The 24773-nt window shown below is 29.1% G+C and overlaps 1 protein-coding gene across 1 annotated transcript in view; it reads left to right on the top strand.

The window, feature by feature from the left end:
* Positions 1–24773, top strand: part of LOC116768383 (protein O-mannosyl-transferase TMTC2) — a 61976-nt gene that overhangs the window by 13209 nt on the left and 23994 nt on the right. The window contains exon 3 of the mRNA XM_032659089.2: positions 3693–4503. Coding sequence (XP_032514980.1) covers positions 3693–4503 — 811 coding nt within the window. The remainder of the gene's footprint in view (positions 1–3692; positions 4504–24773) is intronic.

Consider the following 24773-nt stretch of genomic DNA (forward strand, 5'->3'; position numbering starts at 1 on the left):
TTGCATTGTCATCCATATTGAACTTGTATATAATATTCCAAGTTATTCTAAGTGAGAAAGTATAGTCGTCTGTAAGTAATCAGTTAAAGACATCTCCTTTAAAATCAAGTTGTAATATTTCATCCGAACATATTAAACAACATTAATAAACATTGCAAGTTTAGGAAAAAAAAAACTTGTAAAACTTAATCGTATTAATTTCTTCCATAAACATTGATAAACGCATTTGAGTCAATTTCCGCATTTGTTATTTCAACCAGGTCGCACTGGCTGGTATTTCAAATACAAGTCTCAGGGATAAGAACCGAATGAAGAAAAAGAAAAGATATGTTTTTTAGAATAATAATTCCTCGTTTTTATATTTATCAAGGAAAATAACAAGAAATTGTCTGACTATAAATAACAAGAAAATGACTGACTACATAAAGAGTATTGGCCGGGCCGTTTATAGATCATATTGCATTTATACTACTTCTGAATTAGATCCCACTATTAATTCAAATTCTCTTCTTAATCTTACCTTATGTCTGTACAATATTTTTGTTATTACAAAATATGTTTCACATGGTTACAATTCTTGACTAGAATAGATTAGTAAAGAGAACTTCGGGGCTGTGTAATTAGATACTGTTGCTGTAGCTTACTTCTAATGGGGTTCTGTAATAGCCGACTATTTTCTTTGTTATTTTTTTTTGGCAGCAACGAGTTATTTATTATTTTACCCTTTAGGTTAAAGTCAGCAAACTTTGACTTAGCGAGAACTGCCACATTGGCAATTCATTTTATATTTCTCGTTTATCTGGAATAATACAACATATTTTAACGTACTTAAGTTCAAAACCAAATGTGATTATTGTTTTCAAACTCTTTAAGTACCTTTAACATTACTCCAAACTCTTTCTTGATATACAAAACCTACCAAGTACCTAAGTCTAAAATTTTATGTTAATTTTGATTTATTATATATCTTTATATAAATGCATAAATATAAAAGGAAATCTGTACATAGTTCAAGGACTTGCTTGTCGGAATTTTTAATTAAAGTTTATATATTTTACACTTTTTACTTTTCAATAATGAGTTGGAAAGGTATGTTTTGTTATTATTATAGATTTCAAAAGTTTATAACTTTAATTGAAATAAGAAACTAATCTTAATAATGATAAGCAGTACTATTGTACGTTTTATTATACCCACTTATTGTATTAATTCTTTATAATTAACTTTTATCACTAAATATTAATTCTGTAGAAGTCCACTTTCTTTTTACTTAAGTGAGGCTGACGTCGTTTATCGTAAATTGTCCTTAAATGTTTCTAATGAACGAACTGTTCTGGGGAACCGCAGAATCAAATCTATTTGCCGGATAATATAGGTCCCTTGAACAAAATAAAAGTCATTTACAGAACAAAATACTCCGAAAAGTTCTTATGTAAATAAGTGAAAGGAAAAGCGTCTTACTCATAATTTGCAATACAATGGCCGAATGTTAGAGATGATTTTTCCTTTCTCGCATAGTAAGCACGGCTTCGGTACTATAAAAATATATTATTCAATCGCTTATTTTACCGGCTTTCCACTCAAATCCTAGACGCGAGGTAAAATGTATGAGGGATCGATGGATAGATGGGGTGGGCATTAGAATGTAGGCTGGTAAAACGCCAATTGATGGTACAATTCAATTTATTCCACATTATACTAAAAATACAATATTCTGGGAGATTTTAATTTATGATTAGGTTGAATAAGTTACCCATTTTATACGTTAGCTATGGTATATGACTTTTATGTTCAATAGTATTGTTATATTACATAAAACCTTTATTTTTTAAGTATTTCGGCTGACTCATACATAAGAAAAGATTTATAAATGGAATAAGAGATATTTAAAATTAAAACGGCAATTTAAGTCACAATTATCGCAATAAAGACACCACGATTATTGTCATTGCCAAGAACAGGTAAGTTGTTTATCAGGAAAACATTTATAGGACTTTCAACTGTAGCTTAGTCTAATAAGGACCATCTTAAGAATGTTGAAATACAAAATCCAATAAGCGTCAAATACACGCTTCAGGAAATCAATCTTGAAAGAACGATGGTAAACGTTTTCCATTATTTAGATGGCATTGTAGTCGGCGAGGGAACCGATTGAGGGCAGGAATCGCAGATCGTGGGAAAACATTTCGATGTATCTGAACCTGATTACTAAATGTCGCTTGTCCTTTGCTTTAAAATAAAAGTTTTAGGTACATTTATGATACTCTAGGATTCATTTAGAAAGAATCATATTCCATTCCAAGACAATACAAACCATCAGTGTCGAATATAATAAAGTTTTAAAATATACACGCTTTAATTAAAATAGCTGCTTGGTTCCATAGAACCTTCCGTACTTAAAGAACGGAATTAGTTCGGTGTTAAAGTTCCGTTGAAAATAAAGCAGAATGTTATAATTTGTTTCATAATGGAGATCCGTTGGCTCTGCATTTAAAATTTCTTCGCCAAACGAAACAGGGTGTGTTTGTGAATTTTCAAGATAAAAATATTTCATTAAATTATACAAAAGTTCCTGGTTTCATTTATAAAAATATAGATTATTAACTGAATGGGTCTCGTCTCGTACACTACAAAGTCATCTTACAAGTATGTTTGCATTGGTAGATATTTAATAGTAGATAGATAGATATTTAAAAGTATATGACCGTATGTCCACTTCACATATTGAGCAAAGTCACATTTAGTTAATACTATAATCAAGAAATGACTTCAATACTAACCATTTGGGAAATTATAAAAAAGTGAATCAAATAGTTATCATTTAAAAAATTACTCAAATTAATTTCAAGTAATCCATTAAAAATTATAATAAACTTTGCATGCAACGAAGGTTTAAAAATGTCGATCGATTCACAAAAAAGTTCCGAAGCTAAATCTCAAAGGAACTTTTTAATCAACGTTAATGAAAAATATGTTTTCAGCAGCGAACTTCACTATATTACATTTGCTCGTCATTGGAGTTTATTTCGTCTGTAACGTTGATGAATGAAATTAATTTAAATTTATTTAGTCTAATGTCTTTTGATGATATTTGTTTTGTATCATTAATATTTACAGATATAGTTTTCTTGTAAAAATTCTATTCTACAATAATGTAAAATATAAGTAATTATCAAAGTATATATGAATAAGTACGAAGACGGTATAGAGTCAAACTATAAAATATTTCATAGCGTCGTCGGCATTTCAAACGATTGTCATGATTACATTTCGTCGGAATCGTAATCAGAGTTGAAAATAATTTCTACTGCGCCACCCCTCTTAATAAAATGCTTTGCATTCAAATTTCAGTTTAAATAAGTATGTTTCTATTTACTTTGATAACAATTTAGTTCGTTATTTTAGTAGCATTAATGAAACAATATATGCGATTTTCAGACCACAAAAACTCAATAGTTTGCTGGAATGAAAAATATGTTCTAGATAAATTAGTTTTAATATATATATTATAATTAAAATTTGACAATAAGTTTTATGTATAGGGAAATATAATGGAAGTCGTGGAAAAAGTAGGAGGACGAAATGAAGCAGTTGCGATCAATAATTACAATTATATATTTTTAATTCCAATATAATTTCTGTAATGTTATATATAAAAAATTTGATATATTAAATTACTTTTTGTTTTACAGGCGGGCGATCCTCTCAAACCCCGATGTCATCGGACATACAACAATACGAGCATTGTTTGAGAATGATTTCTGGGGGACGCCGCTCAGTGACTCTGGCTCACACGGGTCATATAGACCCCTTTGTGTTGCAACATTCCGCCTCAATTACGCCTTCAGCGGATTTAAGCCATGGAGTTATCACTTTTTTAATATTGTACTCCACTCCATAGCAACGGCTCTAGTAGTGACCACCGCAAAACGATTGATGCCACAGCATTGTATAAGAGTTGGTACTGCGGTCGCGGGCCTAAGCTTCGCTGCCCACCCCATACATACAGAAGCTGTGGCCAGTGTTGTTGGAAGGGCTGATTTAGTCGCGTGTAATTTTTTTCTCCTAAGTTTCCTGCTATATATTGAACACGTACGTCTAAGACTTGAAAGACAGAAAAAGCAATGTCGGCATGTCATCAAAAATAATATAATACGCTATCAACTAATGTCGAACGACCAAAATTTTCGACTTAGTTGTCATGGACTGGTTCAACATATTATGATGAATGTACGGAGACTCTTGAAAGTAGGGAGAGCAGGCCCTTTAAAAATGTTGAATGCTTGTGAAGTAGGTAACGGAACAGTGAAACTTAATAAGTGTCAGTGCGACAATAGTGTAAGTGACGATTCAGGTGAACTATTGCAGTGGTGCACATTAGCTGGGACATTTCTATTTGCTACTGCTGCCACTCTATCTAAAGAACCGGCTATTATGGTAGTACCACTCTGCATATTTTACGACTTCTTAAAAGACACTCGACAGGGAGAGCCTTACTCAAAGGTGAGATAATGTATTTTTATTAGTTTAAATTTATTATTATTTTTTTATTTATTCATAGGATTAAAACTTTTTTTTTTCTTCATTTACATTATGAAGTTACTAATACGGGGAAACTCTGAAAAGCCAGAGCTTATAAGATGTTTTCAAACCATATCATACTTTACATTATTATAACTCAAAGTTATATTTTATGAATGATATTAATTTGAGTACTATTTATTTCATACGTAAATTGAGAAGTATTTTCAATAATATTAGAAAATTAAAGGCCTTATGTGTTCTATAGTTCATACGCCATAATAACAACATGTGAAAAATGTATAATAATATTTACTGTCCATTGTATTTATAGGATTAATTTATAAAATAATTAATTATAACTTTCAATTCTAAATGAGAGCTACACAATATAAAACGGACCCAATTTAAGCCCTTGCCCCGCTTGTTTAGATGAAACAAAATTTTCGAGCTATTACTGGTGACACTTTTGGTTTTCGTCCCTTATGTACAACTATAATATTTTATTAATTATTCTCATATAAAATAAGGATACTTAGAGTACGCAAAGCTATGATGACAGTTTTTCTGAAATATATAAATTGAAATATTAACCAATAAATTGAATTTTGTTTTGTTTAGTTATATTTAAGAATTAATTTTATAATTTTATTGTCAAAAGTGATAATTACGTATTTTTAGCCAGAATGTATGTAGAGGTTTTTTTTTTTATTGTGGCTCTAATGTTATTTATATATGAAGAACAAAACAAAGGTAATGATGTTATTATGAAATTAATTTATACGACATCCCACCCCGAATTATACTCATATTTTTTGTCACCAAAATGTTGCTAAAACAAAAAGTAATTAGTAACAGCGACCACGTTGACATAACAAATGCAAGTAAAAACAAGTATAATAAAAGAAACATTAAACAAAACGCAGGCAAAGGGCCTGTTTTATACGTCTGGCTAATTAAATCTAATTTTCGGACGCGGGTAGCCATGACAGAGATATTGTGGGTCTAACTGGCAGTTGGCAGCATTGAAATGGCCTTTCGGCTGGAAAAACTGTTTTTTTTTGGCAAAATAATTTTAAGGTTTCCATTGTTTTTCTTTTTTATAGTTTAAACATATTCGTTTTTAAATGTTATTGATCCAAATATATTATTTAAGCAAATATATTTTCCAGGCGTCAGATTTGTTTCTAGCTAGAAAAAAAAGTTACTGCAGATTTAGTAGTTTGGGTTTCGAGCTTCTGGGTTCGACATAATAAATTTTATCTATGTTAGGGAAGAATAGTAAAGGATATTGTAGATATTGTAATATTTTTTTTATTTTATATAAATTAAAAGGTAACAAAAATAATTCCTTCATTTTGTTTTGAATTAAGAGATTACAACATTGTGTCTAAGTGTTATAGCAACATGAATGCTGAATGTCTACTTACTGAAGTAGGCAGATACAGATTTCAAAAGGAGTTTAATTACACTTTGACTCTTCATACCACATTTATCAGTAGCTATTTTTGGGTATCTTTAAGAAATCCAAAAAACTCCACAATGATACGATTATACAGGAAGTACAAATTTTAGTCCCTTATACAATATTTAATATAAAGAAGTCTTTTTAATTATTATTTTAACAAATGAAACACCAAAACTCATTTATGTCGAACAAATATCACAATTTTCTTTATATAAATGGAACTAAAAAGCTTTGACTTTACCTTAGACTTTTACTTATTCGAATCAGTGTTTTAAAAAACCATAACATTTGAGTCTTACGACGGAATGTAATTCTGAGCGCTTTAAACGAGATAGCGTTTCTTATGGCTCGATAAATCGTCTATTTATTGAGTGGAGAAATAACTTACGATGGAAGAGATTTTCTTATGAGGAGATGGTATTACGATATAGATGCTTGATTTCATTCGATTCTAAATAAGTATGTGAGATAAAATGTTAGGATTGATTCTTTAAGGGTATAAATATAATACATATAATAAAGGATGTTTTGGATGAACTCCATGAATTTAATAACAGATTCAGGATAAAAATTCACGCGATGTATTTTTAGGTAAATAAACTAAGCCCTTATTAAAAAGGCAACAGATTCATAATGAATTTGAAATTATATTGAAACGTTTCTTTGAAATTTATGAATAATTTATAAATCTAAGCTCTATGTTATTAATGGTGAAAGTAAACAATCATAAAGTATTTATGTAATTGAACAAACTCTTTAATTATTTTCTAAATTAAGTTCAGTTTTAATTAATAATGAAGGATAAACTGAAACTGTAATTTCTAAACGGGGTCGTGCAATCAGTTCTTGAGAAAGAACTTGACGTCTCTTAGAACGAATGAAGCTTGAACAGAAGTTTGCTTCCTACGAGATGATAGGCTTGTATGGCATTTTTATAATCGTGAATGAGAATGAAACAAAACTGTTTAAAGCTATATTTATATACAGTTATTTTGTTATGATGTAAGTTATATGTTTATAAAAGAAATCTGCGATTTTATTATGTTATTGTAATGTTTTTATTAGCAGCGTCGCTTACAAGTTTGACCTTTGCAACTTGAAATTATTTCTCATGTAACATTTTATTGCTATTGTCGCCACAAGTTTATGCGATCTCATGCAATAAAGTGATAAAACAGTTAGCTTCGCCGTTACCAAACAGCCTCAGATATATTGAAGTATACGAATAAACTTTAGAATATATTCTTTCTGTGAAATCTAAATAGAATCTTGTACTTTTTATTTATATCTTTCGTTGGCTTAATAAAATTTATCACGTCAAGCCTAAATTAAATGGTGTAAATTCTTAAAAGTCCCTAATTTCCATGATATCGTTTCCAACCAAAATAAATGTACGCTTAGCTAAATGAATATCGATTTACCGTCGCTTTACCCTCGGCTCATTTACCCTGCATAAAATTAGTATCAGGACCTTTTCGCGGATGGCAGCCGATATTTCTCCTATCTTGAGGACCGAAGCAATTTTGTATAGCTTTGAACATTAAATTAACATTGGACTTTTTCGGCTCTCACTTGCCCTAGCCTCGTTCGAGTATATTTCAGTGGTCGCGTAATTTGTGGCCCGTAAATGTTCTGAAATTGGTCATCCCTTTGGTTGAGGTGAATTTATGGCCTTTTCGGCCGGCCTGTCGAAAGGGGAATTAATAAGACCCCCTCTAATGGTGAAACGTACCCTTACCATCAATTTGAATGTCCCAAGATCATTGCGGAGCAACTCAAAGGCATCTTGATTCAGAATATCTCACTTATAGAATTTTTTCATTTTCCTTTAAACGATAAATTGATCCGGCGTATATTGCTTCTTTTTATCAACGTTAAATGGGACATCTTGAAGTAAATTGATTTCTTAAATTTGAATGAAATTTGCGGGCGTTCGCCATAATAATCAGTAACAAATATGTGATCGGTTCCTACGGTTCAATCAACGTATTCCAATTTATGATATTATTATTCCTGTTAAGTAAAATAGGAATATTTTGTATGTTTAAATTTTATAGACACATTCTGGTCTAATGTTTAATGGTTGGGTCACATTTAATTTTATTTTTTATTGTATCCGATAATATCAAATTTAAAAAAAAAAATAATATATAAAGCAAATTAATACTTTTTGATTAATATTATTCATCATTTTTATTGCAAACACAATTTTAATCAAACTCGTATGTAACAACAACAACAAACTGAAAATAAATACATCCAATTTCGTTTGTTATACTGCAGATTTCAATTCAGAGCACCACACTATTTTACAGCAAGGAGACAAACAAATCTGGTTGTAAATAATAGTGCTTGAACGCCTCCCTGTCTCTAGGAAAGAATAATGGTATTTTCTATTTCGTTAGGCTGGTCTATGTATACTTACGTCCGCTCGGACAGTTGCCAGCTGCTTCGTTTCGAAGTCGCGTCCGGCCGAGATCTAAAGTTAAGTGTGGCTGGAAACGTCCACAATTTATGTCCCCTTCACGTCTTGTCACGTTTCGAGGGCACTTTGAGCACAGGAAAGAAGTACTTAGTGTCCTCGACGAAAAATAAACATTTACATACTTTATTTGATAGCGTTCGATCCATGAATCGCATTGAAAGCTGAAGTTTATAAATAATAATTCTACTTTATATATAATACAAATTTCGGAATAACTTTAAAGCTGTTTAAAATATTGTCATATATTTCTATATTAATTATTTTGATTGTTGTTATAAATTATAAGGAAATGGTTACTCCAAACAGTTTCTCTTCCAGTTTTGTTATGCAAAGATGTCTTAAATCAGAAACCCTGGAACTCTCCTCCTTCCATATTTTCGCGCCCCACAATGTCATTTAATGGCTATAGATGTAATTTATAGACTTTCTGGACATATTTTCATCTTTATGTTTCTATCAGTTAATTTGAATATTAACCATGGAGTAATGCGATAATGATTTATTTTTTTTTATTCAAAAATGTTATATTCTTACCCAAGATACATGTGTATTCATATATATGAGAGCAATATCATAAATGTTTAGTGTGTCACTAGGTTTTTGAACTAAATAAATACAAGTACGTTAAATTTTAAATGAAACTATTTTGTTTTTGTGTCGTTTAAATAGAAATTTTAGATAATTGCATGTCTCGTAACAATGTACTTCATGTGTTTGCTACTAATCAATTAAAATTAAGTCATATAAAAAAGATATTGGTAGACCCGTCTTAGGATTATTTGATAATGTGTAGACTACAATAGAGATTAAATCAATAAGTTATCCAGAGTCAATACAAAAACACGATTCATTTCTGGTTTTATATAACAACGAGCGTTTATTTTAAAGATTCTGGTACTCCTTTTCTATTCAGTATTTCTATAACATCATCAAAGACCAAGCGGATGCTATTAGCTCTGGTGAAACGTCAACAATTTTTAAACTAAGCAGCAGCTTTGCCATATCCGAGTGCCACAAAACGCCTTAATACTTTGAAAAGTTGTTCACTCACGTATGCCTATTCACAGGGCTGGGTAACTGGCGTGAGCAATCACAAAAGAGAGGAAACGAGCCGCGCAGAAACACAGCCGTTAATAAACGTCCTTCCACGATGTACGCCATTGAGTTCTCAAAGAGACATTTTCGTTTCATTCAAAAATCAAGTTTCGTGTCACTTGCGTAACACATTTTAGCTTCTTTCTGACACGCGAAGTCGTGACAAGTTATGGATATGACTGTTTCTACGAGTGAATTATTGAAGCGTAGAGCGGGATTTGTCATGTCATATTTAGTTTGTCTGTGCACAGGTTTGAAAGAGTGTGACCTACATTTGGGTTACTGGCTTCCTCCAGAGAGTTATTAAATATTACTTATATCAAATATTAAGACATTTTGTAACTGTATGAAAATTAAAAGTTTTTGAACAGAATTTATGAAACGATGTTAAAATCATTTTATATTAGACTAGTTAACAATACCATAAATATTATTAAATTATTCAACATAGCAAAATAAATTAACGGGTCTTATAACTGAAAAAACAAACATATAGTAGGGGACCACTAGGAGTACTACTTTCATTGTAAACAAAAATAGTGATATGAATGTATAATTTTTTATATACAATATAATAATGGAATAATAGTATGACATATATGTACAGACTATTCCATACTTGTTTGTTAACATAAAAACAATGTTGCTTGTTAACATAATATTGTAAAAAGCATAACAAGGTACTACTAGATTCTGTAATGGTGTAGTCATATTTTATCTCTTACTTTGATACGTTCGGAACTTCATTATATAAAAACAAAAATGTATCAGGTAGCTTGACAGGGTTTTTCATCCTGTGATTGAATAAATATATTTTATAACTTTATCTTCTGTCATGAACGTAATTTTATTTTTAATTTATATTTATGACTTCGTTATATGGATTCTAACTTATTATTAATTAAAATACCCGTCTCTAATCAATGGTATTAAAACTTTTCAAATATTATCAGAAATTTTCTTGACATACGCGTATTGTTCCGCCAGTGGTACCAACTAATTGGATGTACGCGCTGTGAGCACTATCAAATATGCACAAGTGAAGCTCGTATGCTTCATCGACAAGTCTGAACAATTGTTGTGCCGAAGCCAACTACAAAATAAAAAATGAATAGTTAAGTTGAATTGTCGATGGCATTCGCATAAAAGCTGTATTGGATAACCCGGATTTGTGAATATTGAATCTAAAACAAAAGTGGAAAGCAATTTTATTTTCAATATAACTTGACGTATCAGGATTTAAAATTCAACGGGATATACGGTAATTTTTTCATAATAATAAAAATTTGTCCTACATAAACGAAGGCGACAAAATTTATTATGGAATGTTTTTACAGGCGTTCGAAGTTCCTTAATCTAAAATCGATAGAAACGACGTCGAGCCAACTTGTGAATAGTACCTTAAGTTTGGAATGGAAGAAAGTCGCTCCTTTCGTTCAACACCTGTGTTACGATACGGTTGGTTGATAATGCTAGTAGTTCCAGACCCAACATCAAATAAGATAAAGCTGAACGTTTCCGCCATAATTTATAGAAGTCTTTAAGAGTTTTAGATAAAGTATCTAAAAACACTGCCGGTATCACTTTCAACATTCATCGTTTTTGTAAAATGCCTTCCATTTCTTTTTAATCTAAAATCTCTATTTTCAAATAATTTCATTTATGAAATAAAATTCTAAAAATCAATCCTATACAACTGTAAATAACATAAAAGAAGTCGATTACTATAATAAACCAAATAGTGGCCTTATTGATTTTTGGTCTCTAATGATAGGATGTAATCAATATTATTTATATCCATGGTATTTTCCATTTTTTCGTTTGTTTAGAAAGAAGTTATTTTGTATAAATAAAAATAAATAATCGGTGACAAATTTTATATTCATCTGGTTAGTGGTTACCATCAACATTTTGATTGAAAACAAAAACTTAATAAGTCGTTTAGGATGACTCTGTATAGTATATAAATGTACATATATAAAAAAAAACAAGACAAAAATTTATGAATCAATGGAGAATGTACCTATTTATTATTAATTCTTATCAAATACGTGATTTTTAAGGGACTAGATGTCGGGTGTTGTATCTGAACAAGCGTTTTGTTTTCATTTTAGTTGTTTTTTTTTTTACATAAAAGCCTTTTTTGTGCCTGGAATTAATTCTTTTCAATTTCATTCATTTATACTGCTAAAACAAATATCATCCCTTTTGAATGCGAGCCATTGCCTTTGACTGAAACAAAGATTTATAGTCCTTTTATATCAATTTATGAATCCACCCTTTTCACTTTTTGATTCCTAGTAAAATTTTACTTTAAATCAAATAAGTATAAATTTCAAATAAAATTTTTTTTACAAAAAATCAGTTTATTGTCAGTAATAATATATGACCCATATTTTTATATAACAATAAATATATTTTTAAAATATATTTTATTTCGTTTGGACCAACTATAAAAGCTTAGAGGCAGCACCGAAGTGTACTTCACCGTTAGTTTACTTTGATTTAGTTAATATTTAATTGGTCATGTAAAACATTGGAAGACTTATAACATTATAACTTATACAGAGACTTGAAGCTGGAATAAAACGGATTTTGAAATTTGTTATTTTGTAAAAATATGTATCGCGGATTATTCCATTTGTTTTATTTTTGGTTACAAAAAATGTTATCCCAACTGTGATTTTGTTCTCATCTTTTTGTTTTGTCTATCACAATGTTTTTGACTGGAAGTTTTTGAATATTTTATGAAAAATTACAACTGAACATTCCTGACAATAAATCAATCAAATTTGTTAATTTATAATATTTTTATGAATCAAATAAATTTTGCTACGAAATGTGAAGGTTTCACAATGCTTATATATTTCCTGACTTATATATAAGCGAATAAGCAATAAATATATCGTATTATATATATTGGTATTAACCTCGTCATAATAATTGTATCAAAGTATTCAAAACATAATTGATCGGAGGACTGACTTGTCTATATACTGAGAAATAAGAATAATATTTTTCCTTAACAAAGCCAAACTAATAAAAAAGTTTATTTTATATTTTAAGATAAACGAAGTAGCAAATTAATGACATTTTAACGTCAAAGTGACAATTTCTACAAATTATTTCAAATCAAAATAATTGTAGAAATACTACCCGCTTTCTTAATATCTATATTGAGTTGTAACTGATGGTTATCATTGAAATCGATTTAAAAAGTAATTATCGGGAAATGTCCTTGATTGTTTTTGTTTTCCAGGCTATAATTTTTCAACATAAAAAGTTAATAATTATAGTGCGCGTCCTCTTTGAGACACGGAGTTGATTGATGTTCACTAAAATATATCTATTATAATTATGGACCTGAACAAAAAACGTACAATAGTTTTAATAAAAAATATAGGTTATTATGTTCCTTATTTTGAAATAGTTGGTTGTCGGTACCGGTGGCAATTGGTAACAGGCCGACCTAATTTTCCGGTGTTGCCGTACAATTCCTTGCCATATTTGCAATAACGATGAAAAGCATTTCTATACAATTATATGTGAACAATTTGTGTAAATTGGTATTTTATATTTTGAATAGCAATTAAAATTTAAGTCTATATAATGAGATAAAATATTAAATTTCGTATTTGGATTCATCTTCTTCTTCCTGGAAATTTATCCCAGCATTAGCCAGGGTCTGCCTTCCTCCTCAAACTCCTCCACTTTGCACGGTCTTTGGCATTGTATGATCCTATATTCCTTTTTTATTTTAACGTTCAAAGAGTTGAAGCTGTCCTGTTTCGTCATCTTAAAAGAATTTCGTTAGGAATAGAATTAAGTAACAGGAAGAACTGAAGAAGTCTGACAAAGCAGCAATATATTCATTTCCATTGAACCTAGAGATCTTTATGTTATTTTATTTATACTCTTAACGTTAAATCCACGTGCTAAATATAATACTTAAATTACAATCAAAAAGGAAATATAGAATGGAAGTCATCGACACAAGCAGGATCTAAATCGGTACTTCCGGAATTTCACGTTCCAGTTTCTTTCTATTTCCTGTTATCATGTTTATACAAAAGTTTGACAGACATAAACATGTACATGAAATATTATATTTTTTCAATATATTGTAAATATAACCATTGAATAGTAGAAATAACTTCAATCAAATAGTATTCAGAACTAAATAACCTTCCTTAGTCAAATAAATTAAAAGCTGAGTTACAGTTAGCAAATATGAAAAAGTAAAACTCTTCGTGCTTGTCTCTCTTCTAATCAATTTTTTTTTCTGTTGTTATAACACCACACCTATTGATTATTAAACAAAAAAGCCAAAGGTAAAATATATGTAAAGCACTACAAAAGCGTTATTTTAATTTGGTTGCTATAACTTCTGCTATACATATATTCCGAGAAAATTCAATGTCTTTAAATGCATTTCATCTTGTAGAGACTTAAAATGTCTGGTAAAGTTAAACATCTTTCATTAAATAAATCAATAAGTGCTAGTTATTACTTTTAGAATTTCTAAGATTTCGTTCAAAAACTGTTGCAAATAATATAATTACATCAAATTGAAAAGGTAAAACGATGTAATAATATGTAACGTCTGAATGTGATTTCGGCTAGTTTGCCTCTGTAAAGCCGGTGAGGGGGTTAAAGAGAGTTAGTAGGCCATTTTATCACGCGAAATATAAAAAAAGCGATCCGTCACGTAATAACTTCTTTATATCAGCTTAGAACATAGAAAGGTATACAATATTACATGTCTGTGCAAGAAAACTGATATTAAATGTCAAGATGTAATACAAGATATGTAGATTCACAAATGATATATCGTTGTGATACATAGGGAACACTTTTTTTGTTATTTTGAAATTAAATAGTATATTTTCATTACGTATAACAGTAACATCTGCAGTTAAAAATTATTGTGAATTTTATCAATGATTTTTATTCAAGTTTGAAATAGAAAATAATAGATGGAAGACAATTACTTTAACAATACTCGACATGAGCTTTCTATTCCTTTCTTGCTTACCGTAATATCTTTTCTGTGCTGCTCTCTCCTAGACCATACTGGTGCCGCCCAATCCCCACCCCTCAGACTCCAACGCCGTCACTGCCACCAACAATGACCTCGTATTTCAGTTGGAATTGCTCAAACATCGAACAGAGAAAACATGGAGTAGCTTAGGTCTTGTTTTCCCAATCATACTAGTAAATGGTATCATAGCTTTTATGTATCAATTTATATTAACATATTGTTTTTATATGAAGCAAATAATAAATAATAAAGTGGTTTAATAATTGTGTTCTTTTATGTAAATAAAAATTGTTGTATTGCTAAATACTTTATTATAATTTTTTTCATATAATATTATTTAAAATGTTTGACACTCCTATTAAATCTCAACAAAAGTAGTTTTTGTCTTCAGTTTATTACCGTTTTCACTATGTCACAGGAATATTCTAGTGTTTATTTGTCTAGTATTCTATATTGAACTCAATAATATACTGCGAATTTATTATATAAATTCAGACTATCAAGACTTAATCCATTAAGTCTAAATTCTCAGCAAACAGAACCACTTATGGAAAACCAAATAATATTTGGCATCAACGTACCTGAATCTAACTTAGTGAACTTTGAACTAGTGCATAGTATTATTGTCTGCCAAAAAGCTAATCTGGGAATATTTATTAACCAACTTTCGTTTATTTCTCATAATAATAAAATAATTCCTTGGACTAATAAAATAGTTCAACTCCAAAGTACTTTAAAAACGGAGATAAACCGGAACTCAACACACGATATATTAAACTCTTCCCTGCTTTATAACTTTGATATTTGGTTTTAAAACTTGCATATTTTTAGATTTAACATTTTTGCTTTAGAAACATGGGACTTGTATTATTTTATTTTTCCCTAGAAATATATTGTTGAATTACCGCATTAAAGTTTATTAACTAACGCACATTTATTAAGTTTACATTACAAGTAAAGGGTAATTTTATTGCTAAGACTATTTAATAATTTGTGTCAACGATAAAACAAAATGATATTTTATTTTACAATATTATTAACAATATATATATAACATTAAATCTTTAAACTGCTTATAAGAAGGCCAACGCCTATTTTGTTTTAAGGAATCAAGGTATCTTTATATATATACAGGTATGAGTTTTCCGGCATTTAAGCTTCTTAAAGATAAACAAAATATAAAATAAATTATCAAAACCGTTATCAATATTGTTAAAAGCTATTTCACCTTAATAAAATACTTACGACAGGCTTTTAAGGTAATCGAGTTTTGCTTGCGGCATTATGCTTTCCTCATGTGTCATAGCTAATAGCTAGTTTATCATTTTATAAATCGAGAGAAGTTGTGAACACAAATAACAATAAGGTTTATCGAATTAATTATACAAATATATAACTTTGATTTGAATTCAGAATATATCAAAATCTTATTACAAGAACACCCCTTTGATTACATTTTATGTTACAAGTATATATGAGACAAAAAAATTACTGTGAATTTCCTTGGCTTTTTTGAAATGACAAAAAATAAATAAATTTAATTAATAAGTTTTCCAACGTAAATATTTTTGTACATTTTTGCACACATATATTTGTTTTGTATACGTCATAAAACTTAATAGAAGCATTATTGTCCAAAGAAGCATAAATGTATATACACACTGTATATGCGTATAATCGTGAATTGCTAAAAACATGTAAAGCCTTCTTTTTAGCTCTCCACAACTGAATAAGAATAACAAAATACACATAATTCGATATTATTCTTTGTACATATTATTTCTCGATTAATATTAGTAATGCAACCATAATAATTGAATCTCTTACAAGTGTGTCGTTACACAACAAAGGCACTAGACCAACTTTAGTACACACTTCAACATAGTTGTATAGTAAGTGGATATAGTAAGATGTCTGCTTTTATTGATATTTGTTTCCATTACGCTATTTCCACTGGGATTAACATAGCAACGCCATTTGCTTTTATTACGTGCCGGCTTGAACGATCTTATTTTGTGTATAATAAGAAGTAATAAGGACTTAAGTTCGTTTACGCATTTTCCGGAAAATCCAAAGTTCTGTGCTTTTTACGTTCCCCCGAAAATAATTCCTTTGTTGGAATTTCATTTTCGGCACGTATTAAAGTGCTATTACCCTATATAGAATATTACTATTCGTGCTAACTCCGTTTTACGCGGTCGTGTCTTCCCTTTTTTTAAGCGAAATGATTATATTAAATGCATGTTTATAATATAAAGAATACTTTTCTACATATATTTTTTATAAAATGTATTAATAAACAAAAACGAAACAGATAAAACAATGTTATGTTTGATTAAAATTATTTCTTTAAATAATCACATATTTCTGGACAATTTACAACACACATGTATACAAAGTATAAACATTGTGTACAATGTTACATCTATGAATATCCTACAAATAATGTCGCAATACTTGAAATTTCATTAAATCCCTTCAATTTGTAGAAATATTCGAGAAGGCTGCTGCGTACAATGCTTCCACAAATACTTTGAATTTTGCCTCTTTGTATCGTCTCGTAGCTCCGCTCTGATAAGGGAAATTCAATTTCATAATTTTCAATCAAGTATCGGAAAGGTATTTCTTTAAGTTTAAAAAAAATCTGTTGAAAGAGATTTGAGCGTATTTCTCTCAAATTGATTATATTCGATTCAATGAATTCTTAATAATTTTAAAAAGTATTAAAAAGTCTTTAGCTGAAAATTAAATCATTGATTGGCCATATTTTATAAATCTTTGGAAGTTTTGGATCAAACTTGAAACTAACCTAACACCAACATTTAAAAATTCAAACTTTTATTCTACGAAAACTATTTCTGAGAATTGGGTTCCGTCACAAATAACATATTTAACATTTTATGTAAGTAGTTTTATGTAGTTTTAGTAAACAGAATCAAATGTTTAAGTGAAAACACAAACTCTTAGTAATACATAAATAACACCATAAAAACGTATTACAATCATTCAGTTCTGTCACCACATAATTACTAAACGTATGAAGGTAAACTTATGTGTGTAATGTAAATGCAGACATACCTAATAATAGTATGGATTTATCTATTAATTTTGCCAAAAACTTACTATTAATATTTGAATGGAATCAAAGATAAACCTATAGAGCTTATACGATACTCATTTTGCATACCTATTTGATGACCAAATTATTTCAATTATCGTTAAATATGATATATACTTTATTATAATATAAAATAAAATTGGATCTAATGGTGTTTTAATGGCCCAATATAAAAGAAATTGTCTTGTCCTCACTTTGTTACTTTCTGAGTTTAGTTCCCAAAAACATTATTCTATTTTTGTTGTATAGAAATAGTGTTGTTTCTTATCAAACGCGAGGACAAAGAAACAATTAGAATCTACTTATGACAAAAGTATACAGATTAAAATAGAATATGCCGGTTATTCGTAGCTGTGGTATGAAATCCAAATGTGCCCTCTAATTTTAGTGACAATGTAATTCTGATACGTTTTCAATATATGATCAAAGTTTTGCGTAGCTAATGGTTTACTGTAAAAAAAAAATTAACGAAATTAACCTTATATCTTTTAAATACTTTTTGTAATTCAATTAACTTTGCCCTTTTAAGGCAACATACTTCCCAAATTTGTTAAAGATCTTGTTTACAATGGGTTTATTTGTTTTAATCTATGGTAAAAATATTGTATACAATGGCGCGATTAATGCTTTATAAGCAACAGTCTGGCTAATAATCACTTGTAAGGTTACTTATTTCAATGCTGAAGCTAAAAATAACACCATTTACGTAACTACGCCATAATTTTATGGGCTTTTTACACGAAATTTAAGTTGTTAAGTCGTAATAAAGCATTCAACATTCAAAAGTTGCTTTGCTTGTGATAACATATATTTAATATTTAAATAAACACTATTTTACCACGTTATGTCTTATTATGTTACGTTTTTTACTATTGTATTATTGGGCAATCAGTTTAAACTGTTATTTGAATTGTTATTGTAGCTAAATATATGAAATATTTTTGTTTTTAATAATGTGTTTCGATAAAGTCATATTACATGAATGAAAGTTAAAAGGAAAGTGTCAAGGTTCTTTTTAAGACCGCAATAACATATTTTGTCAATTCGGTTTCGTAGCTTCGAATTACTTTAGAAAAATACAATCTAAAGTGAAATAAAACTTCTATTTTTCTGTTAGTGGTTATTGTGATTTTACAATACAAGAAATCGTTCTATTTATCATTATTTATAATAAACTCAAAAAATAATAAAATGGCGATACAAAGTTTTAAATAAAAATAAGCCGATAAACAAAAGTTTGCATAATAATATTCATTTTATAAAGATTAAGTTTATTTATATAAAATATTGTATTAAATTTTATTTCATATAATATATACATATATATTTTAACAAACCCACTGAGCGTGTGAAGAATTATGTATTAAAAAATTATGTATTGTAGGTTTCTATTAAAGAATTTCCGTCATTAGTACACTACTAGTAATAGAATAAATCATCAAAATAAAACATTAGAGTGGGGTCAGTTAATTACTTACAGATGCCATCACGATTCCCATGAGGTCGAAAATACTCGGAGTATTTCAGGAGCGAAACAAAAAGTGAACGCAATCTACGTGACTGCGTGTACTGCGTCCCAACCAAAAATATAGCCACAGGAGTCATGTCGCTCAAAATAATGGCCATTTTTATTTATAATATAATAGAATTTATAACCAAAGAAAATAAACACACAAATCTTAGGACTGGAAATAAAACGACAGATTTTTTATCGAGATATAAACGAACATGTTAACAGTCTTTTAGCACGAAACTTTTGCTCCATTATTGATCTTCGTCACATATTTATGATTAAAGAACGTTCTTGGCTGAATGTTTTCAAATTTAAATAATAATAATCAGACGGTATAACTGTAAAGTAATATAATTGAAAAATAATTTTCTTTAGAAAAAAGCCGTTTGCGCTAAATTTACTTTTCGATTTTGTTGTGATTTTTAAACAATCGTTTATTTTCCTCTACACTTGGGATCTGATGTACATAAAAACAATCTTTATATTTATTTAATCTTACTTAGGTTACAGCTGAGTTAAACTTTGACTTCTTACAATAAATTATAGTCTCATATTCCTTTCATTTGTATATCATTTATTCGTTTTGTAAAACGAAAAATTTCTATCTAAATTGGAACTCTCAATAATGAAGAAGATTAGTGTTTGATAAAAGTTTTTACTTTCTGTTTATACTGTCAACTAAATTATTATTTAATTTTTTATACCATTTTATCTTCTCATAAAACTTAACAACACTTTTTTGCATAAATCTTTCCTCGACATAGTGATTATTCAGTCGGTAAATCCTATTTTCTTATTCATACATTCACTTTCCTTACTTATCTATTTGCTTTTTGTCAGGAACAGTGACTATGTACTAAATATTAAGCCAATTTAATAATCCGATGTAGCTAAGTGGTAGTAATTATCTGTTTAAATATTAAATATTTTTATTATTATTACTACTACTCATACAGCATTAGTATTTTTTAAACAAGATCAAACACAATATTACGTTTTATGAAATGCTATGAAATAATTGCTGTAATTATCATTTTGCAATTGTATTGTTGTATTATATTTTTCAAGAATACTATAATACATAAGAAATAATGGGGTAATTGTCTCCAATAATTTGGTTAACATTTTTTACTAAATCCCATATATAGATTATTTTCCGATAATAATGATCAGGGAATGACGTGATGACTGAATCTACTCATAAGTAATTTTTCGTTAATGTAAGATTGCACTAACCCTGTCTTGCAGCAGTTGCTACTCCCAACAGTTGATTTTTTTTTTTAACAAAAAGTTATTGAATTGTGATAGATTTTTCGAATTCTATTTAGGCGTAGTAACCGAAAAAAACTTTTAAAGACGTAGAGAGTGGTAAAATTCATGAAATATTTATATTTCTAGCTAATCTCGAATTTATCTTTAATTCTTATTACACAGCTGATTCATTAACGTTTTAAAAGTTCACTCTATAACCTTTTTGTACCGATACTGAATTTCTATATCATAATGTAGCGCAGCACTGAATCCATTCAAATTATTTTAAGTGCACCTATGCTCTCACATTATTATGTTCTGTACTTGACCTATATATTTTGCGCAACTATACAAGAGCCATTACTGTGATTATGTTTCCATACTTACTATTCTCAGCTTTGAAATCGCATTATAGACGTTATGTTGAGACAACGATTGTCAGTGTTGCGAACCGGAAAGTCAATTACGTCATTACAAGATAATCCCTTAATGTGCTTTATATGATTGTCCTACTGATTAATGCCATCCAATCGATTAATGAGTACCCATCCAAATATATCACAGTTTAATTAACTAGATGTATATTTATTATAGTATGTTTGTTGCATGAAGCTAATTACAGGTTGGTACTAGGCATGACGGAACTTGGGCTGAGACAAAAAACTCTAAGTTAAATGGTTTATTGATTAGAATATAAGGAAGCTCAATCATTCACAATACTAGAATGAGCTGGAATGCAAATGTAGAATTTGAAAATATATTTTGTGTTTAAAATTGACTTCGGCTCTGATGTAAATTTGTGTAACAGTAAGGAAATCACATGAACTAAATGATCAACTATAATTGTGAATCACCAATATGATTTGATAATATGTGGATTTTATTTTGAAATAGGAGTTGTTTTCTGAAAATAAGTTATCGAGACGGCATGTTGTCCTCGCTTTCGACAGACACTAGAAAAACTTGTTTACATCTAGACGCCCTTATTTTTACAATTAGATTTGATCTTATGCTGTATTTTTCATTGTAAATTCTTTAAAAATATATATCACAGCGATTTCACTGCAATTATTTCTGAATAGCTTTTAATCACACATTTACAAAAAATACAAAGTATCTCAACTTATTCTTCTTTTGCAAAGATATGTATAACTTTGAAGATAAAAACTGGAGGCTTTTGAATACTCTTTGGCTCCTTTTCTTCTGTTTTTCCAATCTTGTTTTTGGTAATTTCTTATACATTCATAAATTAATTACCAAGTGTAAGTGTATGATAAAATCTTTTCCAAGCCAATTTTATTTAACCAAGTATTAGTATTATAAGTAGTATTAGAAGTGGACCACCACATTTTTCACAAAAATAACTCCTCACTCTACAGTCACCCTTTCCTTATAAAATCACTTTTAAAAAATCAATCTATTGCTAAAGCGTACTTTCTTTTTATAACTAGACTTTAAGTATAATAACTAGGCTTAATAAATAGCGTCTAAATTCAATTTTCTATTGTATACAATATACAGTAAATCAGACTTATTTATGGACGAAATTTCGTTTGTTATTGAATTTAGTACATTACCAATGTGACGAGCTTATCCGTAATGTAGTAAAAATGTAAGATTATAAAAATAAAATTATGAAAATAAAGTCTCTATTATAGCTGATATCTATCGAGATTGGTCTGGGATTGACAAAAAAAAACTCTGTGTGACATAAACGTCAGATATTATAAAGAAAACAAATAAATAAATGGAAGAGCATATTAAAAAATGTATTAAAACTTCAGGGAGCAGGAAGAATACTTGTATTACAATATAAATACGCGACAGTATACTTATCTCGTCAAGTCTTAGCTCATAAGCCTTTGCGAAATTTGGAATGGGATGTTCCATTTACTTGATATAAATGCTTTATGAGAACGTAATACGTCCATTTTGTAAATAAAGGTAAACCGAGTATTTACCGTGACAGTCAATGTCAATAGACTGTTCGCTTTGTACCGACTCTAAGAACAAACAAAGGTAATCCCCCACCGTCATGAGAGTTACTCTAAGGACATTGAGGCAATGCTAAGGGGTTGGGGTGATTGTGACGTAATGTAAATTACATTACTCTCTTAGTAATTCTGAATTCGAATTGTTATAATGAAAGTCGTATTTCAAGATATGCCTAGTCTCTCGTTTGTCCTCTCACTTTATCAACAGAAAACATTTTACTTCAATAGTATTAAAATATAAAGACAAATTTACCAGAATATGCTTACTTTTAAAAACATTACAATGGTGAGATTGTAAATATATATAATATCAGCTATGAGAGATGCTTAAATGTCCGTAGATTATATTTTATTTCCAAAAATTCTGGAAGCTGAATCATTAAAATATTCATTTTTATTCATCATAATTGGATTAGCAGTCTTTGAGAGTAACGGAAACGAGAAAAAGTCGGAATGATGACAGAATGCTGCTGCTCTAACTGAACAGTTTGACTGTCGTCTATCAATCTTAATCCATGTTCAATATTAAATAAAATAGAATGTCTTCTAGAAACAAATTAATTTGATATATATTTAGATATTTAAAATTTATAGCAACAGATATATTTGTCGAATCGCATGTATAGTAAAGAAACAATTTCGAAATTGAAATTATTTGACTCCTATGCCGGGTTTCTTAGATAACACTCTAAAAAAACGCCAAACTGATTTGTTTAATACATATAATACTAGAAAGCTCAGATATACAAGAGGCGACTCCATCATAATGTTATTTGCATTTCGGGACGTGATTCGAATTTAAAACGTCGGTTACAACTTCGTACAATGCGTTAAATTTTGTGTATTTACCTTTTCTTTGACACTCGCCTTTGTTGCGAAACAAAATTATACCTTATTAGCTTCTATTTAAATTACAACATGAAACAAATGTTTTTAATTATAAATAATACTTTCACAGCATTCCACATTTGAATTACTTTGTAAATTAAAATCACCAATGAAATATATTAATATATAGTTATAAATCACACTATATTGCCAGTAGACAATTTCAAATTCATTTTCAAATAAATATTTTTATAGACATGTATTATATGGTACATTCAGTATTAAACACGTATTAATTATATAATTCTTAAAAGAATACAGAGACGCACGACATCGCAGTTATCTTAAATTTAATATCCAATATTCTAAGGCATGGGCGTTTTCACTTAATCCTTAGCATATTACAAGCGGTCGTATTTGGCAGGCTTTTAATCACACTGACGTATCCCGGATTTTCTGACATTTTTGGCTCAGCGTATTATACATTTTAAAGAAAGCCCACATTGTTGACTTAAATTATTTCATAACGTAATATCTTTTATCTATCGATGAATATTATAAGTAATAGGCATTGTTTATTTTTCATGTTTACAAGGAAAAATAAAAATAATAACCTGTGTTATACTGTAGACTGGAATAAATTTTTTTTTTCCTGTTTCCGAGATTTTATCATTAAGTTACGATGGCAGTAGACAAAATTGTACCAAAATAAATTCATTTTGAATTAATAATATTTTATATTATAAGTCTACTAAAAGTTATTAACATTAAAATCACGATATCTGCGATCAGATGTCCAAATCGGATACTGATAGTGGATGTTCCAAATGTACGTTCGTTAATAATTAATGCTATTGGTTTTTCAAACGGACTGGCAAATGAGCCAACGTTTGCGAGGCGAGGATGGTAATGTCAGCCAGTCAGTAAATTTTAACAGATAAGCTCCCCTCTGACGTCTAGGCAGTACTTGCTTGTTTCATTAGTTTGATTTAAATTCAACTTTACTTAATAAACTACTCCCAAATTAATATTATAAATTAATGGTGATTCGTTTATTTTAATATCAATCATCGTGGATCTTTTAATTTATAAAAAATATGTTTGTATAACTGTCTGTTATCTTTTTTATATATATATTAAATCGAAAATTATTTTTTTATAATACTAATTTCGTCGTCAATAATGAATTGCTAATATATATGTTTAATCCTATTAAAGTATTAACTATAAAAAACTACTAAGCGAAAACTTGACACAAATATTTTATTCCGTACGTGAACAATAAAAAGAGTAAATAAATTCACCTAATAGAAAATGCTGATCCTGCTTACTCAAAGCGTTAAATTGTATTTTTTTGACCTGTTACTTTCGGCAACGCTTACATTAAAGCTATAATGTTTATCGATATTTCAAAAATATTCTATATAGTTGAATCGTTCACAATGATCTTTACAAAATA

Source organism: Danaus plexippus, chromosome 4, assembly GCF_018135715.1.
Source record: "Danaus plexippus chromosome 4, MEX_DaPlex, whole genome shotgun sequence".
In the NCBI taxonomy this organism is placed as follows: Eukaryota; Metazoa; Arthropoda; class Insecta; order Lepidoptera; family Nymphalidae; genus Danaus; species Danaus plexippus.